Below are 25428 nucleotides of genomic sequence, written 5' to 3'. Positions count from 1 at the left end.
AATCAGAACGTTTTGAGTTGATATTAAGAGGTCACTTTATAGTAAGTATTATACCAAGCGCAAAAAATGTTTGTTTAGACCCCAGGTCAGAAAGTTGTTTGCCTTTTGTTATTTTTAGAAAATAACTGTGTATATTAATCATTTAAAAATTATCTTACACAATATTAGAATAATTTCCTAGGCCATTTTCCCATCATTTGATTCTGCCTAACATTCCTGCAAGACAGCGTTCTTGATAACCTAGTATCATGACTAAAAACACCGAAGAACAGCAGAGTAAAGGGAAAGGTCTAATCTTGAAACTGGCTTCAAAATAAGACCAGATTTTTTTACTTTAAGGCATCGGTGTACCTAATAGACCATTTTTCTGCAAAATTTTAAATTGTATAACAAAATTCACTTTTAATGAAAATATTTATGGTCTTAATTTTATATTTCATGTTCCAGGTTATAAAATGAGGAGTTGATTTTGTGCAGTCATGACATTGCTGTGATTTATCTCATTGTTATTTATGTTGTCAGGAAACAGACAATTACAAGATCTAAGATTTAAGAGGCAACTTAAATTGGCATTAACTTTTTTTCTTAAAGTGATTTGATGTAGATCCTGTTCTTTCATCTTAAAATACAATGAAAATTGGAAGGTATTATTCTTTAAAATTTATTTTTGGCTGCGTTGGGTCATTGTTGTTGCACACGGGCTTTCTGAAGTTGCAGCGAGCGGGGGCTACTCTTGGTTGCGGTGCTCGGGCTTCTCATTGCGGTGGCTTCTCTTGTTGCGGAGCATGGGCTCTAGGCGCGCGGGCTTCAGTAGTTGTGGCACGTGGGGTCAGTAGTTGTGGCTCGCAGGCTTTAGAGCGCAAGCTCAGTAGTTGTGGCGCACGGGCTTAGTTGCTCCATGGCATGTGGGATCTTCCTGGACCAGGGCTCGAACCCGTGTCCCCTGCCTTGGCAGGCGGATTCTTAACTGCGCCACCAGGGAAGTCCCGAAAGCTACTTTAAAGTACCATATCTTCTTTTTGTATTGGAACAGAGTCTCTCAACCATGACACTATTAATGTTGAGTCGGTGGATAACTGTTGCGGTGGGCTGTCCTGTGCATTGCAAAATGTTTAGCAGCATCCCAGGCCTCTTCCACTAGAAGCTAGTAACCCTCCTCCCCCCCCCCCACAGTTGTGACAAACAGAAATGTCTCCAGACATTGTCAAATGTCTCCTGGAGGGCAAAATTACCCCCCCCCCCGCCCCATTTGAGAACCACTGCCCTGGAGAAAAAATATACTAGTTAGAAAAATATACTAGTGAAGGTTATTAGATAACGATTTAGAGATAACATCAATTAAGATGATTTCCCCAAAGCATAACAATCATGGTAGAGGAAAAATACAATTATGATAATATTAGTTTTAGAAAGCAGGTATCTGACCAGTTAGCAACAAAGTGGATCTCCTGTTTTTCAATATGCAGAGTTGGAAGTTTGAGGAGAGATACTTTCTAAAATAGTAGACCCACTCCTCCTGCCTCAGCTCTCTTCCCATAATTTAGTGGCAATAGACGTATCAATCCAACTCTGCATGTTGCATTTCCTGAGATAAGATAATCTGGCAGTGTATTTCTGTAGTTCAATAAAAATTCAAATAGTCATTTGAGACAATTCAAGCCTCATTTAAAACAACTGACTGGGGCTTCCCTGGTGGCACAGTGGTTGAGAGTCTGTCTGCCGATGCAGAGGACACGGGTTCGTGCCCCGGTCTGGGAGGATCCCACATGCCATGGAGCGGCTGGGCCCGTGAGCCATGGCCGCTGAGCCTGCGCGTCCGGAGCCTGTTGCTCCGCAGCGGGAGAGGCCACAACAGTGAGAGGCCCGCGTACCGCAAAACAAACAACTGACTGGCTGTTTTTCAAAATAGTTTCTCCATTTCTTTTATAAATTTCTTGACTAGTTAAAAGAATAGTTCTAGAACCCCATGCCTAGCATTTTGCTGACATATCAGAAAGCCCAGTTTCAACGGCCAGAAACTTTATGAAGAGAGTTTAGCTGAAAGCATGCCCTCCTTTTCCCTCACTATCACATCATTCATTGATATCTTAGAAGCCCATGTTCTTCTGGTTAGCATCAAGAGCATGCTTGTTTGTGGTAAGGGTACTGATGGAAATGTGTTTATTTCTTTTCAGCTTTAAAATAAGTATAGAGCAAACTGATTGTTTTATTTCAAGACTGAAGCAATTACTTCTGAAATCACTTCCAATATAGTATCTTACTCACTATTGACTTATTAGTCATGATTTAATATAATCTAAATATAACATCCTGGTGAACTGATTGGAGAAGTAAAATAAAAAAGAAAGATTTGTATGTTATATATGCTGTTTGAAATGGGATCAAATCAGAAGAGATTACCTTCTCATAGCTTTTTAAAGAAGATGGTTTATTATACTAAAGCCACTAAAATGTTGATTCTAGAATGTAGAATTTATTACTTAATGTTAAATTTACCTTGGAAATCCAAATTTCATGATTCTGAATATCTTCCCATTTACATTATTCCATGGAGTATTTCTATAGGAGCTGAATATAGTATTGAATATAATAATACTGATAGTTAACACCTGCTTAGTACAAGCCAGCATTGTTCTCAGCACTTCACATATATTACCTTTTTTGATCCTCCTACTGATACTGTGAGGTACATAGTAATAGTATCCCATTTTACAGATAGGGAAACTGCAGCACAAAGATGTTAAGTAACTTGCTCAAGGTCACAGCTGCTAATAAACAGCCAAGATTCAAATCAGAGAAGCTCCATTCCAAAGCCCATTTTCTCAACCACTAGGAAAGTCAGAACCCTTGTTTAAATGACTATGTGTTGATTTAAGCCACAAAATTCAACATGTGTATCTCATTTAACATCAGTGGTACATTAGCTGATAGTTTACTCCAGGTGCTGTTAAGTTTTTATCACAGGCAAGTCTAATTTTTGCCTGGAAAGATCATATTGTACTTGACTATAAAATTGTTTCAAAATAGAAGACGACATCTAGCTCATTAAGTGAGTAACAAAATGCTATCAGAAGCCATATAAGATTATGTTATTTTATGAATTCCTACTGCCTGTATCTTGTATGTGATATAAGAAGTGATTAATCATCTGGAAATGAAGCTCCTTTGTAACAAAAGTGAATGTTTAAAACTACTGGAGACAAAAGTCTTAAGAGCAGTGTTTGGCCATGTGGGATGAATACACTTAGGCACATAGCTCCTGTCTGTCCTACAGCAGTAGGCACCTGCCATTAAAATTTATCTTCAACATCACTAATTGTTTCACATTTTTATGCGTCCTGGTATGATTTTTGCCTCAACCTTCAGGCATTCAAGTCCTGAATCCTTTCTCTCCTCTCAAATATTCTGTTTCCTTGGCTACCTCTCAGGGCAGTGAGTGAGCAGAAACAAACATAGATGTATGCCATAATGGGACTTATAATTTCAGTGATGAGGAAGGCCATCATATAAACAAATGTAAGACTGCAACCGTGACAAGTGAGTCAAAGAACCTTCCAGGGAAGTTTTCCTGAACAAGTGATACTTGAACTGAAGGATGAATAGGGATTAAGCTAACAGAGAGGACAGGGGAGGGCTCTTCAAACACAGGGAACAGAATATGAAGATGTTTTGTGTCTGGAGAGGGAGTGGTGAGTGTGAGGGATTGACAAAATGAAGGGAAGCTAGAGTGGACTGATTAAGGGGGAGCATTGTGCATGATGGGGCCAGAGAGGCAGAGTGACCTGACCATGAGTGACCTCATGTGCCATGATTAGGATTTTCTCTTCACCCTAAGTGGAAAGCCTGGGGAAGTTTTTCTCGCATGTTCACTGTTGTTTTAGATGGTATTGAATGCATTTTCTTTTACCACAGACCATCATTTCCCAGCATTATAGAATACCCTGCATGCTTCTAACTGCAAAAGCACACCACCACAAGCAGTTTCTGACCAAAAAACAATAGTATCACATTATAAGAGTCCTTGCTGCTGATAGAGTAACACTGAAGTGCCCCTAACCGGGGCTGTGACATTTTTAAGAATCCTGAAGTATAGCTGAGTTTCTCAGTTCTTGAATGATACTAGCAGTGCCTTTTCATCTCTCTGTTTACTTACAGCTGAGAAACTGTATTGGATGATGTTGAATTTGGAGGTATTATAATTAAAAGATTACCTGTTATAATGCAGACAAATTGGGCAATAAATGTTTTCAAAGATACTGATTTTTTTAAATATACCAGTTTAAAAATTATAATGTAACTTACATTCAGTAAAGTGCTTGAGTCTTAAATGGGCAGCCTGATGAATCTGTACATATGTAACCACTGTGCAGAACAAGATAGCTTTCTAGCCCCCAGTACCCTGGTACCTCCTCCCAGGTTATAACCCCTTCCTCAAAGATAAGCACTATTCTGCCTTCTAATACCATACATTAGTTTTGCCTGTTTTGTTTTTTTTTTCTAATTTATTTATTTTTGACTGCGTTGGGTCTTCATTGCTGTGCAAAGGCTTTTCTGTAGTTGTGGTACTCGGGATTCTCCTTGCGGTGGCTTCTCTTATTGAGGAGCACGGGCTCTAGGCCTGCAGGCTCAGTAGTTGTAGCACACGGGCATAATTGCTCCACATTATGTGGGATCTTCCCAGACCAGGGATTGAACCAGTGTCCCCAGCATTGGCAGGCAGATTCTTAACCACTGCACCACAAGAGAAGTCCCAAGTTTTGCCTGTTTTTGGACCACATATAAATGGAATTATACAGTATGTAGTCTCTTGATCTAGCTTTGTTTGCTCAGTATTGTCTTTGAGATTCATCTATATTGTTGCTTGCAAACTCAGTTTGTTCTTTTTCATTGCCATATAGTATTCTATTGTATGAATATACCACAATTTACTCATCCTTTCTGCTGTTGACAGATGTTAGATCATTTGAGTTTAAGTAATGATGAACAGCTTGGCAAAACTAAAGTGTTTATCTTGTTTGGGAATTGTTTTATTTTGCCTCTTCTTCTGTTTGTAATCAAGCAACCTATCGTTTTGTGGTATAAAATTACCCCGGGTTCTCAGGTTTCATAAGTATAAGTGAACCATATGAAATTGCCATTTTATGGGTCAAAATTGGTTGAATGGTATTTTCCAGCAGGCTTTGTTTCTGATGATCTGATCTTCCTTTCAGCCAGAGACCTTGTAACTACTGTGAAACCTCACCTATTCAGTTGTGAAACACTAAGAGTTTAGTGAGCAGTGTTCCCCTCTTTCTTCCATTCCTTTAGATGAGAATCAGGAGACGCTGATGGGTTTAGTGATGAAGGCCACTATTACAGAGAGGTTATTGAAAGAGTTGGGAATGGAAGCCAGGAATCCTGGTATTCTTTACTCCTGTTCTAGATACAAATTCAGCTTTCATTGTGTTGGTAATTTCAGTATAGTCATCCACTTGTGAATATACTATCAATTTTAATGTAATATTATTTTCCTTTTTTCCCTCAATATGGGTAATCATTTTGGGGTGAATGACTTCTTTGATCAACAAGTTATTTTCATTTTCTCCAAGGTTATAGTGAAGCAGATTGCTGGTGGCTAAAATGTTACATTAAATAGTGACTTTTAATATGAGAGTATGATTTTTATTTATTTTATTACTTTTATGAGAGAAAATGAGTTACACTTGCCCCCAAAGAAGGCTGCTTATGCTTAAAGTTTTGATTTTTCAGGAAAAAAGGAGTTAGGAGAATAGGATGTTCTTCATTGAACTCTTCTTCTTGTCCTTTTATTATGTTCTTAAGCCTGTTTTAAAGGTTGTTTTTCTTAAACAGTAGTAGTATTTAAAATGACAAAAACAGTATTTTAGGTTTTCTAGTACTTAATACAACTAAAATAAGATTAGCATGACTCTGAGAAATTAATTTATATCTATCTTGTAAGAGTTGTTTGAAGGTCCACGTTCCCCACATTTATGAACTTCATGGGATATCAGCATTTGGCAGGATTGACATTTACTAAATAGATACACCATTGGTACTCCCAGACTACTTATGAGCAGATGGAGCTTAAAAAGGACTGATGCTAAACCTCTCAGGTAGATAATTAGCAAGTGAACTGAAATGCTGCAACTCCTGGGAGGGGGGAAGGGGTTCTGTCATGCACACACTGTAATTTCTCTCCCACTTCCCCAATTCCTCCTTGAGTGTTTTGGCAGCTGGTTTAGGACTTTTGTTTAAGTATCCTGAAGTGTATAGGTTGTTTGAGATGGGACAGAATTAAGAATGTAGATGCTTTATGACAAAACAACAGAAAACTCTATGAACGCAGCTCTTTGATCAACAGAGCTACTGAGTCTTAGGAACCAAAGAAAGCACTTTTTACATTGAATATTCTTTTTTTAAAAAAAAATCAATATACCTGTAACAAACCACCCAAATTAGGAATTCTTCAGAGTAGTTTTGTTAACTGATTTTAATTTGAGGTAAATTCCCACCCTTTTTTTTTTATTATTAAATTCCCCCTTTTTATTATGAAGACCAAACGAGAAAAACCTGATTACCTCCTTTTACCTTCCTGGCTGTGCCTAGTCCTTAACCAACTTTTCTCCGTTTGTGATACCCTTATTCTTATCTCAGTTCTCTTGCTCTTTTCCTTTCAGTGTCTGTTTCAGTCTGACTTTCATTATCACCTCTCGTCTCCTAAACTTGTGGTGTCTTGTTAGGGACACCGACATTGTTCTTGGGCATTTGGACTGCAGCTTGTGTTCCTTAGCCTATGTTTGCCCACCCTACCCAATTTTGACTATCAGTTGGCAACACTTAAGTATGAAACCCCTGAGGATCTGGGACTTACCAGCCATTGATGAAAGTTTTGTTTGTTCTGTTTATTCACATTATTGAATGGCTTCTTTGTACAATCAACCTTCAGCATGACCCTGTGCAGTCTAGTTCCTATCTCTCAGGCTTGTCCATGTAGTAGACATTTTATTTAGCCCCTGCAAGTTTGTACTTTCATGTTACCTTTAGACAGCAGAATTCAAATTTCATATGTTGGCCTAGAAAATGTTAACTAGAAGGACTTCTAAGTACCTTACATATTTGGATTGTTTATTATCTACTTTTGACCTCATACTGTTTCTTTACCCTAAACCCTAAGACTTCTGGGCTTTAAAAACTTTTAGTGCAGGGTTTCCCTACCGTGGCATTATTTTAGGATGAATATTTTTGTTGTAGGAGGCTGTCCTATGTATTGAAGGATGTTTAACCTCATCTCTGGCCTCTACCCACAAGATGCTAGTAGCATCCCTCCCTAATTGTGACAACCAAATGTCCCCTGGAGGGCACAGTTGCTCTCATTTGAGAACCACTGGTTCAAGGTCTTCCAGGTTATATTTCCACTTCTACAGTCACCTCCTCATAGAAATATAGAATGGTTCCAGAACTACAAATACCTGTATATCTAAAGTGGTCAGAGAATGGCATGTTTAGGGTTGTGCCATTCATTCATTCACTTATTTATTCATTGTACATTTATTGAATATCTACCAGTTACCTTGCTAGATGTTGGAAAGAGAAACATGAATAACACATGGTCCTGTTACCTATCTTAGTATTGAATACATCAGTTATTCAGATTACTGTGTCTTACTAGGGTGCTGTGTTTGTACAGAGGAAGAAAAGATGTAGTGCTGTGCATGTAGCAGACTTAATACTGAATGTCTGTTGATAATTGAATGAATGACCTTATATAATAGAATGAGCATGGACTCTGTAATCAGACACATCTGCATTCGAATCGCAGTTTGCTCTTCGCTACTTTCTTGTCGTATAACCTTGAGCACATTACTTAACACTTCTGAAGCTTAAGTGATATAACATGCAAGGTTTTTGGTGAAATCCCAAACTCACATAAATGTGTTAACAAATAGTGGCTGCTATTATTATTATTTATTACTACTTATTATAGAAAGGATCCCTGAATGTCTAATCTTGAGTGAGTGAGTGACAGATCTATGTGGATAAACAGTTTTTTTTAAAATGGAATTAAATAAATTGTCTCTTTCTTGGCAAGGAAGGCAGCTGTCCAAGTCAGCTAGCGTTGAAATTGCCTCCATAGTAGGAGCCAGAGGTTGAGGGCTAGAGGCATAAGGATCCATGAGACTTAGAAAAGAGAGGTGGTTGAGAGAATCATGTATCACATTTGCAGAAAGGATTTAGAAAGGGTTTATAAGCAGACATGGTCAGATAGGAGTTCAAATACCAGGATTTAAGACAAACTCAAACACTTTTGTCAGTTTAGAATTGAATCTGAAAGCTCTTAAGGGTTTACCTGAAATCCTCTCAAATGTTTCTCTTCCTTCCCTGAACCCTAGGTTATTGTCTGTATCTTTTGTTTTTCACATTTAAGCTTATACTACCTCGTATTAGTACTCAAATCTTCATAGGACTGCCTTACCTTCAGAGCCAGATTAGAAGCTGGTTGAAGGCAAGAGCAATGTATTTATACAGATGTTTTTCAGATCCATGTATCTATTAGCAGTATTCCTGTATTTGTGGAATGAAAGAATGCAAATCAATACAGTTTTAAAACAGTACATAAGCAACAATATTTCAAGTTATTCTTACCTCTTTAAAGCACTTTTGAGATCTAAAGGCAAAACTGACCTCTCCTTAATTTGGCATTTGATATACTGATATCTCACATAGTAATTATTTTTTTAAGTCTTGGCAAGAAAAAACTTGATTTTCTTTAATCTTAACCTATAGCCTAAAATTAAGAAAAGCAACTAATAAATATTGAGTGACATTACTAAAACGTGCTTGAATGTGCACATATCATTTATTTAATTTAAAAATTTTTTTGAGATATGTAAGACAGTGTTGTCCTTCTTTTACTGATGGCTACCTTTATATATAGTGTCAGATTTCAAGATTGTATTGACTTTGAAAATGCCTTGGATTTTACTTTGATATTGGTAATACTATTAAACTATATCCTTTCTACGAAATCCACATTCTTGGTAGAGTTGAGTGTTCAGATTATTTATGTATATTATCTCACATCTAGATTAGACTTTGGTCATCTAAATGGTTTGAAGCTGAGGATTTTTATAGATAATTTAACATATGTACATTCTTATAGAAGTGACCGTGTCTAGCTTACCCAAAGTTTAGTAATATAGTCTTAATATTAAAAATGTCTTTTCTAAAAATTGTTGCAAAATTATAAAGTTTACAGAACCTTCAGAATACTTTTCACATAATAAGCAATTTGCTTCATCTGGTATCTTTTGTTATTTCTTTTGTTTTGATTTTGTTTATTAACACAGAAAAGCTTCACTGGCCTGAGCAAGAACTTGCTAAGAAGTCTATTCTAAATGCAGAAGAGTCCTTGATTATTGGCAGCAAAGGAAGCATTTCACATTTATCTCCTGGAATACTAAAGGACATTTTCACAACTGGAACCAGTAGTTACAATGTCCTACTACAGAGCAAAGAGGAGAAAAAGCATCATTCACAAAAACAGTCTTCCTCCACCTACTCCAAAAGATGTAGAAAACCCAGCAAATCTAGCTCTTCACGCAGTAAAGATCTTCGCAAGATGAAAGCCCCAGTGCCTGTGATGAGCAGTGATACTTGGTACTGCCTAGAAAGGCAGCCTGCTGTTTTTGTCACTAGTTCAGTGTCAAGTCCTGTAAAGTTTACACATGATATCTCTGTTACAGGAAACAGCACAGTACTGCCACCTAAACCCAAAAATGAAAGAAAGGTCAAGCGACGCCACTTCTCCACTCTTCCAAAGCCAAAGGTGCATCCTCAGCTGTCTAGAAGTTTTGAAAAAGGAGATGACTTTTCTGGAAAGAAATTTTGTATACTGAGTGCTATAAAGCCCACCAACTTGGAGAAAGAAAAAGTGAGATTCTTTAAGTCTGACTATACCTACAATCCTCAGTTTGAATATGCTAATCCTTCTCTGCCAAGTGTGTTAGCCAAGCACAGCAACGCAACTGACCGGTTTCTTAAGCAGGTAAAATGCTACTTCAGTAGTAGTATTTCATTTTATGTAATGAAAACAATTATTTGCCATCGTATAGAAAGCCAAAAATGTTGTTTTAAAATATTCCAATTATTTATAGTTAACTCCCATCCAGGACATGTAAATATGTGACAAGAAATCTCCAGGTGAGTGTCACAGTTCATATGTAAACTACTTTGCACTAATCAAAATCTATAAAGAATCTATTATATAGACGTTGTGTTAGGAAGCAACTATGTTAGGAAAAAGCTTCAGATTCTGGTTCCAAGCTTTCATTTGGGAGTTACAAACTTATGGCCCATTCGTCAGCCCACAGACAAGTGTTTGTTTTCTTTTTGATTTTGAATGCGTTAGATGGAGCATGCAGTATCTCTGGTTCTCCCTGTTATATTACATTCTCAGCTTGCTTAGGCCCCTAAAGGCATTTTGGGGACTAGGCTTGATACTTGCCAAAGAACTTTTTAATGCTTTACTGAAATTGTTAATAATCATCAAATATATAAGTACTCATTTAAAGAAGAAAATAATGGAATTTAAAAAATTATCTTCAAGCGTAGCAAATCACGATGTGGATGATATAAGCAACACTTTCCAAATTGCTCAGTTTAGATACTTAGCACACAGTTTTGTGTGTTAAGGTCTTAATAAACTTCAAAATCCACTTTATTGGGCTTCCCTGGTGGCACAGTGGTTGAGAGTCTGCCTGCTAGTGCAGGGGACATGGGTTCGAGCCCTGGTCTGGGAAGATCCCACATGCCGCAGAGCTACTAGGCCCGTGAGCCACAACTACTGAGCCTGCGCGTCTGGAGCTTGTGCTCCGCCACGAGAGAGGCCGCGATAGTGAGAGGCCTGTGTACCGCGATGAAGAGTGGCCCCCGCTTGCCACAACTAGAGAAAGCCCTCGCACAGAAACGAAGACCCAACATAGCAAAAATAAATTAATTAATTAATAAAAACTCCTACCCCCCAACATCTTCTAAAAAAAAAAATCCACTTTATTTGAGGAGAAGTTGGCTGATGTTTACCTTCAGGGCACAGAGTTGAGATCATAAAAGCAGACTACATTTGGTTAAATTAATTTTGTACAGGTTTTTATAACGCATTAGGTGCAACTTGGCTTTGTCAGTGATTGAAAATCTGTAGGCTAGGTGAAGCTGCGTGATTCCATTTGCCTTTGGCAAATGCCCTATTTTAACATTTTGCTGCAGTGCAAGTTCTTTGGACTTGCAGCCAGCAAATTTTTTATTGTTTGTTATAAATTACATGGAATCTGACCAGTCTTTTAAAGCCATTATGTAAAGCTTATTCTAAGATTAAAACAATTTTAATCTTGCTATTTATTTTCCTTTGTTAGAAAAAGCCTTTTCTACTGCTGCTATTTTTTTGAAGGTACACCCCCCCTTTTTTTTAATTGGAGTATAGTTGATTGACAATATTGTGTTCATTTCAGGTGTACAGCAAAGTGAGTCAGTTATACATATACATATATACACTCCTTTTTAGATTCTTTTCCCATATAGGTCATTACAGAGTATTGAGTAGAGTTCCCTGTGCTATACAGTAGGTCCTTATTAGTTATCTATTTTATATATAGTAGTGTGTATTACATTCCCTTTTTATTGAAATATGAAATTGTGCTAAACACTAATAAAAAGGTCAGCTATTATTTTTGGCAGTGATTTTATGATTTTTTTTCTTTTTTTGGTGTGGAAATTGCAATTGATTGAATAGGGCTTTCACTCACTTAAAATTTATGGTAATTATAAAAATCCTATTTGTTTTTTTCCCCCTCAATGCTGAAAGAGACAGCTGAGATTTCTTTACCAGATTTCTTTAATTTGGAGTCCTACTACAAGCCCTACCAGTTGGGAAAGGGATTTCCCACGATTAGGTCAAAATGAATGCTCTTTCATTTTCTTGGATGGGAGTTAGGAAGCATCAGCAGCTCCAGGGATTGAGAATTGACAGTGCTTGGTTTCTGGCATCAGCAGCTCCAAAGATTGAGAACTGACAGTGCTTGGTTTCTGGCTCTACAATCTTTATTTTAACCCAATTCCAGCTTCTTATGCTTGGGTTGTTTGAGGCTTCTAAACAGCACCAGCAGTCCTAGCTGGCTGGTACTTCAATTGCTACCATTTGGGAGAATGATTGCAGCAAATGCCAAATGTACTTTTCAAACCACTTTAATCAAATAAGGGAGATTTATCGGAACAAGACCCCCATAAAATATGCTTAAGTTCCTACTTAGCATCTGAATGAATTCTGACATGATACATCCTTCCCCTCCCCAGCTGTGAAGCTAAAGCAGCAGCTTCAGGGCTGGTTTCAGGATTCAGAAATGCACACAGAGGGGCCAGGATGGCTGAGTAGCCCATTTGTCTCTGGCCTCCACCCTTGAGGCCTTGCCAACCCCTAGCTGACAGTCTCTCAAGTTTCACGATCTGGATCTTTCCAAGGCAGGCAATCTATACTGTTGTTGGAGAGTGACCGCGGTCCTCTTTAGTGTACAGATAGGCAGAACAATGCTAAATCCATGCAGAGATAAGTCTACCATAGTGGAACTAAGGTAGTGCTCAGGTCCTGGTCATTCCTAATTGATTGCCCTGTCAATGTCAAGGAGTTCCAGGACTCAGTTTTTTTCTGGTCCAGGCAGTAGTTTCCTCAGGAGGCACTTAGGCCCTTTAGGTGGTTCAGAGCATCTAGCATGGGCTGCAGGACTTGAATATAACTCCAGGTGGAGCCTGCTGAACCCTGCTTAGCCTCTTGCTGGCAGCCATGGTGGGCCTCAGCTCCCCAACCCTTGGGACAGAAACTGAAAATGTCTGTTTTCTGAGGTTGTGGACCTTTGCAGGAAAGAGTGCAGTGCTTCCTGGATGCTGAAGAAGGGATCTAGGATGAGAGAATGCTGAAAGCTGTCCAGCGTCAGGTGCCTGCTCACTAGTGGGTCAGAAGTAAATCCTTAGTGGCACATTTGAGCAGTCAACTGGCAGCCAGTACACTTTCTGCCTTACTTCTCTGTGACTGACCATCCTGGGAAACCTAGATATAAAATCCGTATGGCCTTAGACCCAGCACATTGTTGAACAAGATTGGAAGTGAGAGATGAGAAGGGTCTTCAGGGCAGTGTTGGGAGTCCATGGCAGTATTTCCAACAGTCAAATGGAGATTACATATTTATGGATAAAGCCAATGGGTAGTTTAAATGACTGATATTCCACCTCTAGCTGGAATCGTGTCTCATTGTAGATTATGGCTAGGATCCTGCTAACTGGAAGCCCTGATTAGTAGAGTGATATTTAATAACATATGGGAAATAAGTCAACTTTTGTTTGGCTTGATAAGGTAAAGTTTGAATTATGTTCTTATTTGTTAACAAAACTGGAGCAGTGGGGATCATTAGTGATTGGTAAATGGGGAGAGAAGGGAGACTTTGCTGTGTTGGGTAGGGACCCTGGGCTGAGGCTACCCCTCTGGCTGTCAGGGAAGAAAAGGTAAAGGGGTGCAGAAGGAGTTAACAGAACAAGCCTGAGACTGCCATCCTTAGAAAGGCCTGCTTGCAAGATTAACCTGTGCCTGGCATCTGGGAACTTGACTGGTAAACAGTTTCCTACACTGAAATAAAACTTACCCTAAATGATAAGAGTAGCTTGCTGTGCCTAAATTGTGCAAACAGTATGTTTTATGTTAAATACTTCTTTTCCTTTAGGGAGTCTGGAATTTTAGAATGTGCTAGGCATAGGGTGCTTATGTGACCAGCTGATAATAAAAACCTTGGGCAGTGAGTGTGTAATAAGTTTCCTTGGTAGACAAATCTTTACATGTTCTTACAACTCAGTTGCTGGAGAAGTTAATTGCATTCTGTGACTTCATTGTGAGAAGACTCTTGAAGCTGCTTCTTGTTTCCTCCAGACTTTCCTGGATATCAGAAATGGGGAGTGGTGGGCTTTAAGTTGATTTTTTTTTAAAGGCATTTACCTTCAGATTTTAAAAGAAAAAACTCTGTACTGTCCAAATAAAACATCTCCATGGGCTGTATTAGTAGTCAGTTTGAGATTCCTGATCAGTTACAAGGTCTGGCTTCTTACAGCTTTGTAAAGGGCCATTGTGTTGCACCATTCCACAAGGTGCCATTCACAAATTGAGCCTGGGGCTCACATTCATACAATAGAGTTGATGTTTACCATAAGCATGGGGTTCTTCTTCTGCATTATAATACAGTACTCCTCTAATACTTTTTAGTTGTGTGATATTTGTCTTAGAAGTTCAAGTAAATTAAATGTATGCTAAGTTAGAAATGTTGCATGGAGGGTAGCTGGGAAAGAATGAACAAAAAAAGCATACGTGTTTTATTATGAAATTGTTCACACTGCCTTTTTTTCAGGACCCTTGCGCCTTTGTTATTCCATTAAAATTGCTTTGAAATTTAAGGACAAAGTCACATGAACTATCTATATATGAAAAATTATAACTAACGTTAATAGAGTGCTTAATATTTGCTTGTTACTCTGTATGCTGTGTACTTTTCACCTATTATGAGGTACAATACTAGTAGTATCTAGAGAAGTGCAGTCGCTTTCTTGACTTGGATCTTAAGTTGCAGAACCAGGAGTCTTTCTCAAGCACTCTGTTGTCTTCCACACAAAGGTATGTTGGCAAACTAGCTCTCCATTTCCGTGGTATAAATACTTCCACCAGGACCAGTTTCAAGCAATGTAACATCACTGTCATGCAAATTAATAAAAATTCAGTCAGCTCTGACAAGACAGCATGGCTGGACTCCAGCTTACCACTGTTTCACAAAATGGTTTCAACCAGGCTTTTCTAACCCCAGTGCACCCCCTGCACTCAAAGGGTACCAGGTCAAAAGAGCCTCACTTAGCTGGCAAGGATGCCTTTGGTAGAAACTGATTATAGGGACTTGGAAGATTTTTTTTTTTGCTCTTTGTGATACACCTATGAAACAGTGATTATTAATTACTGTCTTTTGGAAGCTTTAAGACAAGCGTATTTACCTTCTTCCTGTTCAGGCACCCATCCTCATCTTTCCGCTACAGCTTCAATCTCAACTCATAGTACATAGTTATTTAGTGCCTTAGGAAGAGTAGCAAAGTTAAAACTGGGTGCCTAGTCTGTAAACTGAGTAAATATTTGAAAGAGGCAAATATAAGGATGCCCCAAAAAGGCTGTCCACAACGTTGTAGGTGGCTAATTTCTCTCTTCATGCCCCTTTGAGTCTGCCAGGGAACAAAGCAGAAACATCCCTTCCATTACAGCTCCTGCAATATATACCTTTTCTCTGTTGACCAACGTCCTCATCATTGCATTTCATCTATTTCCTTTCTGTTTCATGTGGAGTATACACAACCAAGTATTGACAAGAGGGTTAAGATTAAAATTAGGTATTTTCAACTGAAACAAAATAATTAAAAAGAGCTTTCAAAAATTTCTTCAGTGAAGTAGTATTCCCATTGTTTTCCTGTTCCTAAGACTTTATATTTTTCAAAATAGTTATTTGCAAATACAGTTTTTGATTACCCATATTAATGGAAGGAAATATTTGTATGAATTAGCTAAAATGGAAAGATTATTCCCTGTTCCCTCCCTATCAAATAGTTCTCATCAGGGCAGTCATCTTAGCTTGCCTGGTGTGGCAATGCTGTACCAGCCATAGTAAGTAGGAAACACAGCAGTAGCAAAAGCCACAAACAGTGGCATGAAATGGAGATTGTAGAAGGAAGTGATGTTTAAAGTCCACCATCTAAGTGAAAATAATCCACCGAAGTGATTTATAAAGCAGAAAGCTTTTTGAAATCTCTTATTTGGTTCCAGGCATCTTATATTGTAACCTCTGGAGGAAAAGATGCGGTTAGGAAAGATGGGGGATTAAGTATTGAGGAATGGTAGTGTAAAGAAGAACAGATGTTAGACTTGTAGTTACTAGAAGAAATGTGCAGATATATTTGCGAAAAAATCGATGTCAAAAACATACAGTAAAATATCTTTTTCATCTTTCCATCTTAGCATATCAAAGCACTCCTTAAAGATGTTCTTGTTAATCTTTACAATATCTTTAAATATAACCCTCTTAGCCAATAGAGAAATGGGTCTTATAGCTGTTTGTAAGAATTACTGTCTTAAATAAGAGGTTTGTTAGACTTGTAATTAAGAAATTCAAGAATTGCCTTCTTTTAAAAATATTCTTTGACTTATGATTGATTTTTAGGACTCTTGCTCTATAGGAGAGAGATGGACTCGATCTCTGAGGTTTCCCTTGCATGCTATGTTACAGAATGTTTCTATTTTTATTTTTGCCCCCATGCTATGTACTCATGTAATCATTGCACAGTGTCTGCTTCATTTTCCCTATATATATATTGAGGGAAATAGACTAAATGATCCTTGAGAGCCCTTTCTAGGACCACACACATCTCTCCTAAGTTCTGTGCCCCAAAATACTATGGCTAATCAAATCAAGATTCCATTTCATGTCATACTATGTATCCAGTTGTCATGTATTTTGTAAAAACATTTAGCTAACCTTCCACGTTACATGTTAATCACAGAAAAGCTCAGAGTTTCTGCCAGCTGTGTTAACTGAAAATTCTTTTACTTCAGACATCAGTGCTTTATTAACTCAACGTAATTGGCAGACATTTTGGTTTGTTAAAATTAACTTTCCAAATGAAGTGAAACTTGTTTCTCTAACTACAAAACCTAGTGGAAAAAAACCATTTCAATGCAGTTCTTTCTACAATGTATATTGACCTTGACAATTCAGGTGTATACTTTTCAAACTGAGGTTACTAAGACAGTAACCTAACCGCTGAAATGTAAAGAATAACCAAGGAAATCAGGGTGTGAGCAAAAAAATGTTTTATCTTAAATTCATGTGAATGTCACATTAAACTTCTCAATGTATCTTTATTCTAATATAGAAAAATGTAAATTGCTTATGGACTCTCTGGCAACCTGTCTGTTCTTCCCCAATGTGAGAAACTGAAACTTAGTACTAACGTATTACACATTAACATTATTGGTTTGTAAAATTAACTCTTGTCACCAAAAGTCCAGTAGCATCCTGAGGGGAAAGCACAGACCAGGCACCTTCTGGGAAGGAGAGTAGTCATCAGGAGCGCTATATGACTCAGAGCAAGCAAGGGTTCCAATGGCTTGGAGACATGAAAAGTCATAATTTTACCAAATGCAAGCATATTGTCTTAATAAAACTTTGAGTATCGTAAACTTGATTTCTTATAAAAAGATATGTCCACAAGTGAAACAGTATAGTTGGAAAGCAAGATGCAAGAAAAAGTTCGTTTTTTAAAGGTATTTGATGTCTCTCAAAAAGGCCATTTCCATCATAACCATATTATTTAAGAATTAGGATATTACTTTATATTAAGATATCCTACATCTACTTAACTAAAAAAACTGTTCTGCTTATGTAATTAGAGTATCCTAAATTTCTTTATTACTGAATGGAAGTTAATGGCCCATGCTATCAAAGGTACTTGATAGAGTTATTGTAAAATCTCAGAGGTATTTAGAGAAAAGAACTCTAATGTCAACTTTTTTCCTGCATTGAAACAACGTAACGCATAACATTCTGTGGCATAGCATTGCATTTTCATTTATAGAGTTCAGATATTCAAAGTAAATACCAAGATGGACCAACTTTATTATGTTAGGAAATTCTGATTTTCTTCCTAGTTAACAAACTTTATACAGCTAGGGTATCTCAAGGGTGACATACCTGTAGGGTTTGAGCAGGGATCATAAATGATTGCAGGGAGCTGGCTGGGCACAGTAGGAAACTAAAACCCAGCAGTTATCTAACTTGGGCTACAGTTTGGGTCTAGTGTTATCATACCCTCAGAATTTTTAAGAGAAGGTAGGTAACCTGAATCTTATACCAGGTCTTCTAATTTGTAAATGTTGACAGATAATTCAAACAAACGTTGTTCAGACCAATGAAAACCTGTTTGTGGGCCACATTCATCCCTTGGGTTGCCAGCTTGCCACCTCTGACCAGATCTATTAAACATAAGCTCTGTTTTATTGAGGCCAATAATAGCATAACATAAAGACTTTTAAATGTGATCCTCAGAAAATAGTGTCTTGGTTTTAGAGTTTATAGTGAAAATGGAATAGGTAGTTCATTGTTATATTAAAATGCATGCATAATAAATACATAAAATCACGTTGTATTCTAAAGCAAGACAAGTGTTCATTTTCCTTTTTTGATAGAAATGACACAATTGGAAATCAGATACCTTCACTGATAGCAGTATGTCTTTCTTTAAGGCTAAGTTTTATTTATTTATTCATTTATTTATTTATTCTTTGCTGCGTTGGGTCTTCCTTGCTCTGCACGAGCTTTCTCTAGTTGCGGCAAGCGGGCGCGTCTCTTGTTGGCGGAGCATGGGCTCTAGGCGCGCGGGCTTCAGTAGTTGTGGCATGCAGGCTCAGTAGTTATGGCGCACGGGCTTAGTTGCTCCGCGGCATGTGGGATCTTCCCAGACCAGGGCTCGAACCCGTGTCCCCTGCATTGGCAGGCAGATTCTTAACCACTGTGCCACCAGAGAAGTCCAAGGCTAAGTTTTAATTGTACTAGTATTGCAGGTATTTTGTCTTGGTAGACCTCAAGTTGTCCAAACAGTGAAGGGGAGGGAAAAGCAAGCCTTCTTTAAACTATACCTCTCCCTAGGTGACTTGATTTTTTGTTTAGCAGATCACAGACTTTTCCCAGATACATTAAAGCTATAAAATTATTTTGAGTTTAGTACATCCATAGTAGTTGTGTGTCTTAAACTGGAGAAGTGAGGTCATTTCTTAACCTAATAGCAAGGAGGATTTTCTTACAGTCAGAGATGGAAACACCCCAATCAGATTGTATGTCCTTGGAAGAAGGTATGACCTTGATGACTCTTTGAAACAACACTTCATTGATTTGCCTTTGAAAACTTGCCTAACGTGCACTCTCAGGTTCTTTTCTTAACAGGGTTTTTCCTCCAAAACAGTTTGAATGTCTGCTTCTTCCTTGTAGGTAGTGAAAAAAGAGTTTGCAGTACTAAGCTATTTATGAATATCTTCTCCTGGTAGCAGTTACCCTATCACTTTCCCACTTATCATTGTATACATCCAAACTATCCCCAACCCTGATGACACAAATGTGCAGAAAAGGGAAAAGGGAATGGGGGGACGGCTGCAAGTGACATTTTTCTTTGTCCCACTGTGTTCTTTCATTTGTTCCGTCATTGAAGGCAGACTCAATTTCTTGAATCTATTTCCTACGTTCTGCATATGTAGAATATAATTTATTGAAACATTTTTCTCTTTATTATAATCTGGTCATAGCTTGCAGTCTGTCTTATAGAAAACTGAATTACTGGCAAAAGTGTTTTTGCTTCAGTTTCTCCTGCTCTCCACATTGCTGTCAGTGTCTAAGGTACAAATCTGATTGTGTCACTTTCCTTCCCGAAAAACTTTAGGGCTCCTCATAATTCAGGATAAAGTCCAAAATCTTTATCATGGCCTACAGGCCTTTCATCTTTCATGATCTGGGTCATGCTCAGGTTTCCAAAGTCAACTGTATACTCCCACAGCATCTTGTGCAAATTATCTATCATGACATTTATCACACTGTTATCATCCTTAAGTTTCTTTTTTTGCCTTTACCATTAGACTAACCTCTTTTATAAAAGTGTATTTTATGTTTTTCAACTGTTCCCAGAATCTAGCAGAGTTCCTAGCACTAAATGAATGAGTCTCCTGGTTCCTAGGCTGGAGGTATAAGAACTGTGTTTTCATTTTCTTTGTTTTGTGTATGCTTTTGACAATATTATCCCCTTTTACCTGGAATGCCGTCTATTTCCTCTGTGCCCCCACTTCAGTTTACCTTTCTCTATGTTTTCACAACACTTTATTCATATATCCAACAGAGTATTATTAAATTATGTTAATTTCAATGTAATCTCTGTCTAATGGTCAGACAGGGACTTAGATTCTAAAATATATAAATAAAAGCAGTGATTGGCACAGAGAAGGTAACCATAGAGATGAGTGAATGAATGATCCTTATTAATGGTATGCTAGAAATTTAGTGAAGTAGTCTGCAAACAGTGGATCCAAATCTGTGGCTCAAGGGTCAAGTTCAGCTTGCACATCTCTTTTTTGGGGGGTGGGGGTCAGCTCAGTGTTTTTTTAAAACATTGGTATATAAGGATGCTCTTCTGTTTCCTCTCCCGGATGTCATATACTCAGTAGCTTTACAGAGAGGTTACTGCTTGCAGCTGAAGGTATTTGAGTGTGTAACAACTGCTCTAGTGTCCCATCATTTTGTGGCTACAGTACCTTAAATGGAGGCCTAAAGACCTGATTGAGTAATCCAAATCTTTATATACCTAGTTTGCTACCAAGAAGAAATAGCCACCATTGAAAAATTCATTCAATATTTTGAATTTTTTATTTCATTCTGAGAATCTCAAAGTACCAGAACGTGTGTGTACCTCATCCTTGTCTGAAGTAAGCATTTTCAAACTGTTCTGAGGAATACTGCATGAGAGAAAGATGGCCATATAAGGTAGAAAACACAAACTGTTATATTCACCACATGTAGTATCATAATAAAGGCTTAGAAGAGTCTTGTTTAACTTTGTTTAGTCCAAACAAAGTCCACATTTGGCCATGGGACCTTTTTAAAAATAATATCTCGTCAACCACTTTTCCAAAAAAAAACAGTTTGGAAAACACTGGCTTAAAGAAAAGGACTATGTGATCTAGGGGTTATTCAGTATTTGGGGGGTGAAGAGGGTCAGAGTTCTAGATATTAGAATTTACTAAAAATGAGAGAAATGAAGGAGAGGGTTGCGATTGAATAGAGGTCAAATCAATTACCTTAAATACTACATACAGTCATTTGGGAAACAGACTATAAAACACATTCATAGTTTCTCTTTTTCTCTCTCTCCCCGCCGCCCGCCCGTCGTCTTTTACTCTCTGTCTCTGTCTCTGTCTTCATCCTCACACCAACCCTGTGAGGTAAGTAGCACAAAGATTTTCATCTCCACTTTGCCACTGAAGAAACTAAACCTGAGAAAGGTAAAATGACATACCTAAGATCACACAGTCAGTAAAAGGTAGGGCACCAACGTAAAACCAGATCTTTTGACTTCTAGTCTTTCCACAGTATCACCCAGACTCATATCGTATTAGTGTCCCTATTGTATATAGTTTTTCATTGAGTGAAAACTGCATTTGAAAAGGGAAATAGGTTTTTAGCACATGACTGTGAAGCGGCTTGTGATTGATGGTCAGATTTCCAAATTGCTGAACAGCAAACAGAATCAGCAAGTAAACCAAAAGTAGATTACTAAACAGTGTTGAGATTTTTCAGAAAGTTTGTTATATCATACAAGACAATGCTGTAGGTTTTATATCAAGATTTTTCCTTTTCTGAATTGGTGGTTTGAATATTACACTGTGCTGTTTGATTACTATTGCTTTTTTAAATGATGGCTTTATGAGGATATAATTCACATGCCATGTAGTTCACCCATCTAAAGTGTACAGTTAAATGCTTGTCAATATATTTAGAATTATGCAATCATTACCGCTATCAGATTTGAGGAATTTCATCATCCCCAAAAGGAAACCCTGTATTCATTACAAGTGACTCACCACCAGCCCCACCCCGTTCCAGCCCTAGACAACCATCAATCTATTGATACTTTACCTCTCTATGGATTTTTCTGTTCTGGACATTTCATATAAATGGAGTCATATGATATGTGGTGCATTGTGACTAGCTTCTTTTACTTAGCATGTTTTCAAGATTAATTCATATAGTAGCATGTATCAGTGCTTTTTATTGTTGAATAATGTTCCATGTATGTATATTTTAGATTTTATTTATCCATTCACCAATTGATAGACATTTGGGTTGTTTCCACTTTTTGGCTATTATGAACAATGCTGCTATGAACATTTGTGTACAGATTTTTGTGTGGACATGTTTTTAGGTATCTTGGGTATATACCTAGTAGTAGATCACGTGGTAGTTGGTCATATGGTAGGAGATCATAGATCATATAGTAGTGGGTCATATGGGAATTCTGTGTCTAACCTTTTGAGGAAGACTCTTTTCCAAAGTGACTGCATCATTTTACACTCCCACCAGCCATATATGAGTTCCAGTTTCTCCACATTGTTACCAACTCTTTTTTTTTTTTTTGGTCAACTCTTGTTTTTATAGCCATCCTAGTGGGTATGAAGTGGTATCTCGTGGTTTTGACTTGCATTTCTCTGATGACTAATGATGTTGAGCATCTTTTCATGTGCTTATTGGCCATTTGTATATCTTCTTTGGAAAGCTATTTGGATCTTTTGCCCATATTTTAATTGGATTATTTGTGTTCTTGTTATTGAGTTGGAGTTCTCTATATATTTTAGATATGTCGCTTTCAGGTATGAAATTTGCAAACATTTTCTCCTGTTCTGTGGGTTGTCTTTTCACTTTCTCGATGGTGTCCTTTGAAGCATAAAAGTTTTTAATTTGGATGAAATCCAACTTATCTATTTTGTTATTTGTACTTTTAGTGTACCAATCTAGGAAAGCACTGCCTAATCCAAGGTCATGAAAATGTATGCCTCTGCTTTCTTTTACAAGTTCTATAGCTTTAGCTCTTACATTTAGGTCTTTGATCCATTTTCAGTTAATTTTTTGTATATGATATGTGGTAGGGGTCCAGTTTTATTCTTTTATTTGTATCCAGTTGTCCCAGCACCATTTATTGAAAATAATTTGATTACTCTTGTTTTAATAGAAGAAAATAAGAATGCTTCAAAGTCATGAGCTGGCAGTAACATTGTGAAGAATGCTGATGTTCTGTTTTGTGTAGCATTATGTATGACATCGAGATCTGGAGAGAGATAAGACCATTTCATTAACACTGAACAACTGCTCATTTTGCATTTATTTCCTCTGTGCTTCAGGTTTGAGTTCTCTGAAAATCAATTTGTTTTGATGCCTCTAAGATATACAAAGCTTTAAAATATTCTCTTATAAAAGGAAGGATTTAGGAATGATTGGTGAGCAGAGATAATATATTGATTCATAATTCAGCAAAAATATGTAATCTTTTTGGTCCAATGTTTTTAAAAAGGTAAAAGTATGTTTGGTAGCCTGTTTCAATCCATTTTCGGCAAGAAACATTATCCCACCTGATAACTTGTTCTTATGGAACTCAAAAGTAGATTATATTATACGATTTTCTAACATAGTGATGGAGGAGTTGGATAATTAGGAAAATGGAAAAGTGCAAAGTCAGATTCATGCAGACTAGGGATCCAAGACCTGGACAGTAGGATAGGTATATATTAAGATGTTCTGGTTCCAGGAGTTTTAAAACTGATTAGCGAAACTGTTATGTTGCATCGCTTACTGTTTATATTTGTTATTCTTAGATATAGAAGGAAGCAGAGAATATATTTGATGTTGATGGATGAATTGGGGCTAGATTTCCACATGGATGAGGGAAGTGGCTGCTTGCTCGAGTAGACCTCAGGAATTCAGTTCTGTCTACCAGCAATCTGCTCTGCCTAAAAATCTACCATAGAAGATATTTTTTGAAGTTTTAAATATTTTCATGTGTTTCCTTTTTAAATACAAATACTCTGGAGAAGGGATATCAATGACTAACTGGCAAGTGGGAGAAGGTAACTAGATAGTGAAAAGAAAGGCCTGGAGATTCCAAAGTAGAGGGTACTTAGACAGTTTTATATTTTCCAGTTGTAAAAGAAATATGTGTTTAGTGCAGAAACTTAGAAGAGTATGGAGAAGAGACTAAGTATTAAAATTCCACCACCTCTAGGTCACGACTTTTAACATTTTAGTGCGTTTTCCCTGCTGTGTATAAAATAGATAACTAACAAGGACATACTGTATAGCACAGGGAACTATACTTAATATTTTGTAATAACATATAAGGGAAAAGAATCTGAAAAAAAATAGATATGTATGTGTAACTGAATCACTTTGCTGTATACCAGAAACTGACACAACATTGTAAATCAATGATACTTCAAGAAAAAAAAAAAAGGAAAATACATTTTAGTGTATTTTCCTTGTTCCATGCCTAATGTTGATGGTTGAGTTAGCATACTTTTGTTTACATGTCTATATTTTTTCATGCTGTTAAAAGCTGTCAGCGTTTCTTTTTTGTCAGCATTATTTTAACTGACTGCATATATTTCATTTCATGCAATGGGTATACAGTAATTAGATTAAGTTAAATCTTTAGGTTATTCCTCTTGTGCTTTTAAATTTCATAGAAATAGTTTTGGTAGTTGTCCACTCCAGGGGAGCTTCTTGCATAGATCCTGTGGGAAGGAGGCTAGTCAGTAAGCTGTGCAGTGGAGGCACCTGCTATAATAGGCCTGCCCCAGCATTAGAGTCAAAGGAGGAGGACCACAGCTGAACCAGTTATATGGGAATTGTTCGTTCCTTCCTCCCAGCTGTCAATATACTGAAGGGAAAGAGAGGCTGTGAAAATAGGGGAGAGATGAGAAGGAATCAAATCACTGATTATGCCTTCTTTTCCCAGTGAAGGTTCTTTAGGCCTCAGGCCAGGCTCTGCTTAGGGGAGGGGAAAGAGCTTTAACTGGATATGTGATTTATGTTTTAAATTGGGTTAAGTTAACTTGAAATGGAATTTTTTTTTTCTTTTAATACTTGAACGTTTTTGGAAGTTAAATTGGTTAAGGTTTATTTGAAGATGAGAAAGGGATATGCTGGATGGCAAATCGAAAGTGATGATTGGGGAATTCCCTGGAGGTCAGTTGTTGGGCCTCTGGGCTTTCACTGCCAAGGGCCCGGCTTCAAGCCCTGGTCAGGGAACTAGGATCCCACAAGCTGCAAGGCACAGCCAAAAAAAAAAGTGATGATTAGTGTAAAATTATCAAGCTGCGGGCTTCCCTGGTGGCGCAGTGGTTGAGAGTCCGCCTGCCGATGCAGGGGACACGGGTTCGTGCCCCGGTCAGGGAGGATCCCACATGCCGCGGAGCAGCTGGGCCCGTGAACCATGGCCATTGAGCCTGCGCTCCGCAACGGGAGAGGCCACAGCAGTGAGAGGCCCGCATACCGCAAAAAAAAAAAAAAAATTATCCAGCTGCTGCTTGTTTGAATCTCCCACCAAGTAATATTCGGAGATGCAGTTTTCTGATTAACTTAAATGATGATATTAATGGAGAAGAGCGATCTGACGTAAAATTTATTGCCTCTTAAAGGTGTTAACCATGCGGAGGTGTGTGAAAGCTTGATTCTTAAAGTGATACAGATATGATTCTCTGAGCTCTAGGGGGAGAGAGTGGACTCT

The 25428-nt window shown here is 37.7% G+C and overlaps 1 protein-coding gene across 9 annotated transcripts in view; it reads left to right on the top strand.

Moving 5' to 3' along the window:
* MATCAP2 (microtubule associated tyrosine carboxypeptidase 2) overlaps nucleotides 1–25428 on the top strand; it is a 94932-nt gene that overhangs the window by 20402 nt on the left and 49102 nt on the right. For 6 of the 9 annotated variants that reach the window (XR_010945583.1, XM_067746721.1, XM_067746715.1 and 3 more), the window contains exon 2: nucleotides 9348–10045. Coding sequence is in view for 7 of the 9 variants with exons in the window: in XM_067746715.1 (XP_067602816.1) it covers nucleotides 9348–10045 (698 nt within the window). In the remaining 2 variants the exon portion in view is untranslated. The remainder of the gene's footprint in view (nucleotides 1–9347; nucleotides 10046–25428) is intronic. The other 3 variants (XM_067746723.1, XM_067746718.1, XM_067746716.1) reach the window with 2 other exon arrangements.

This window comes from Pseudorca crassidens, chromosome 8 (genome assembly GCF_039906515.1).
Source record: "Pseudorca crassidens isolate mPseCra1 chromosome 8, mPseCra1.hap1, whole genome shotgun sequence".
Taxonomy (NCBI): domain Eukaryota; kingdom Metazoa; phylum Chordata; class Mammalia; order Artiodactyla; family Delphinidae; genus Pseudorca; species Pseudorca crassidens.
This window is presented reverse-complemented; position numbering and strand designations above follow the sequence as displayed.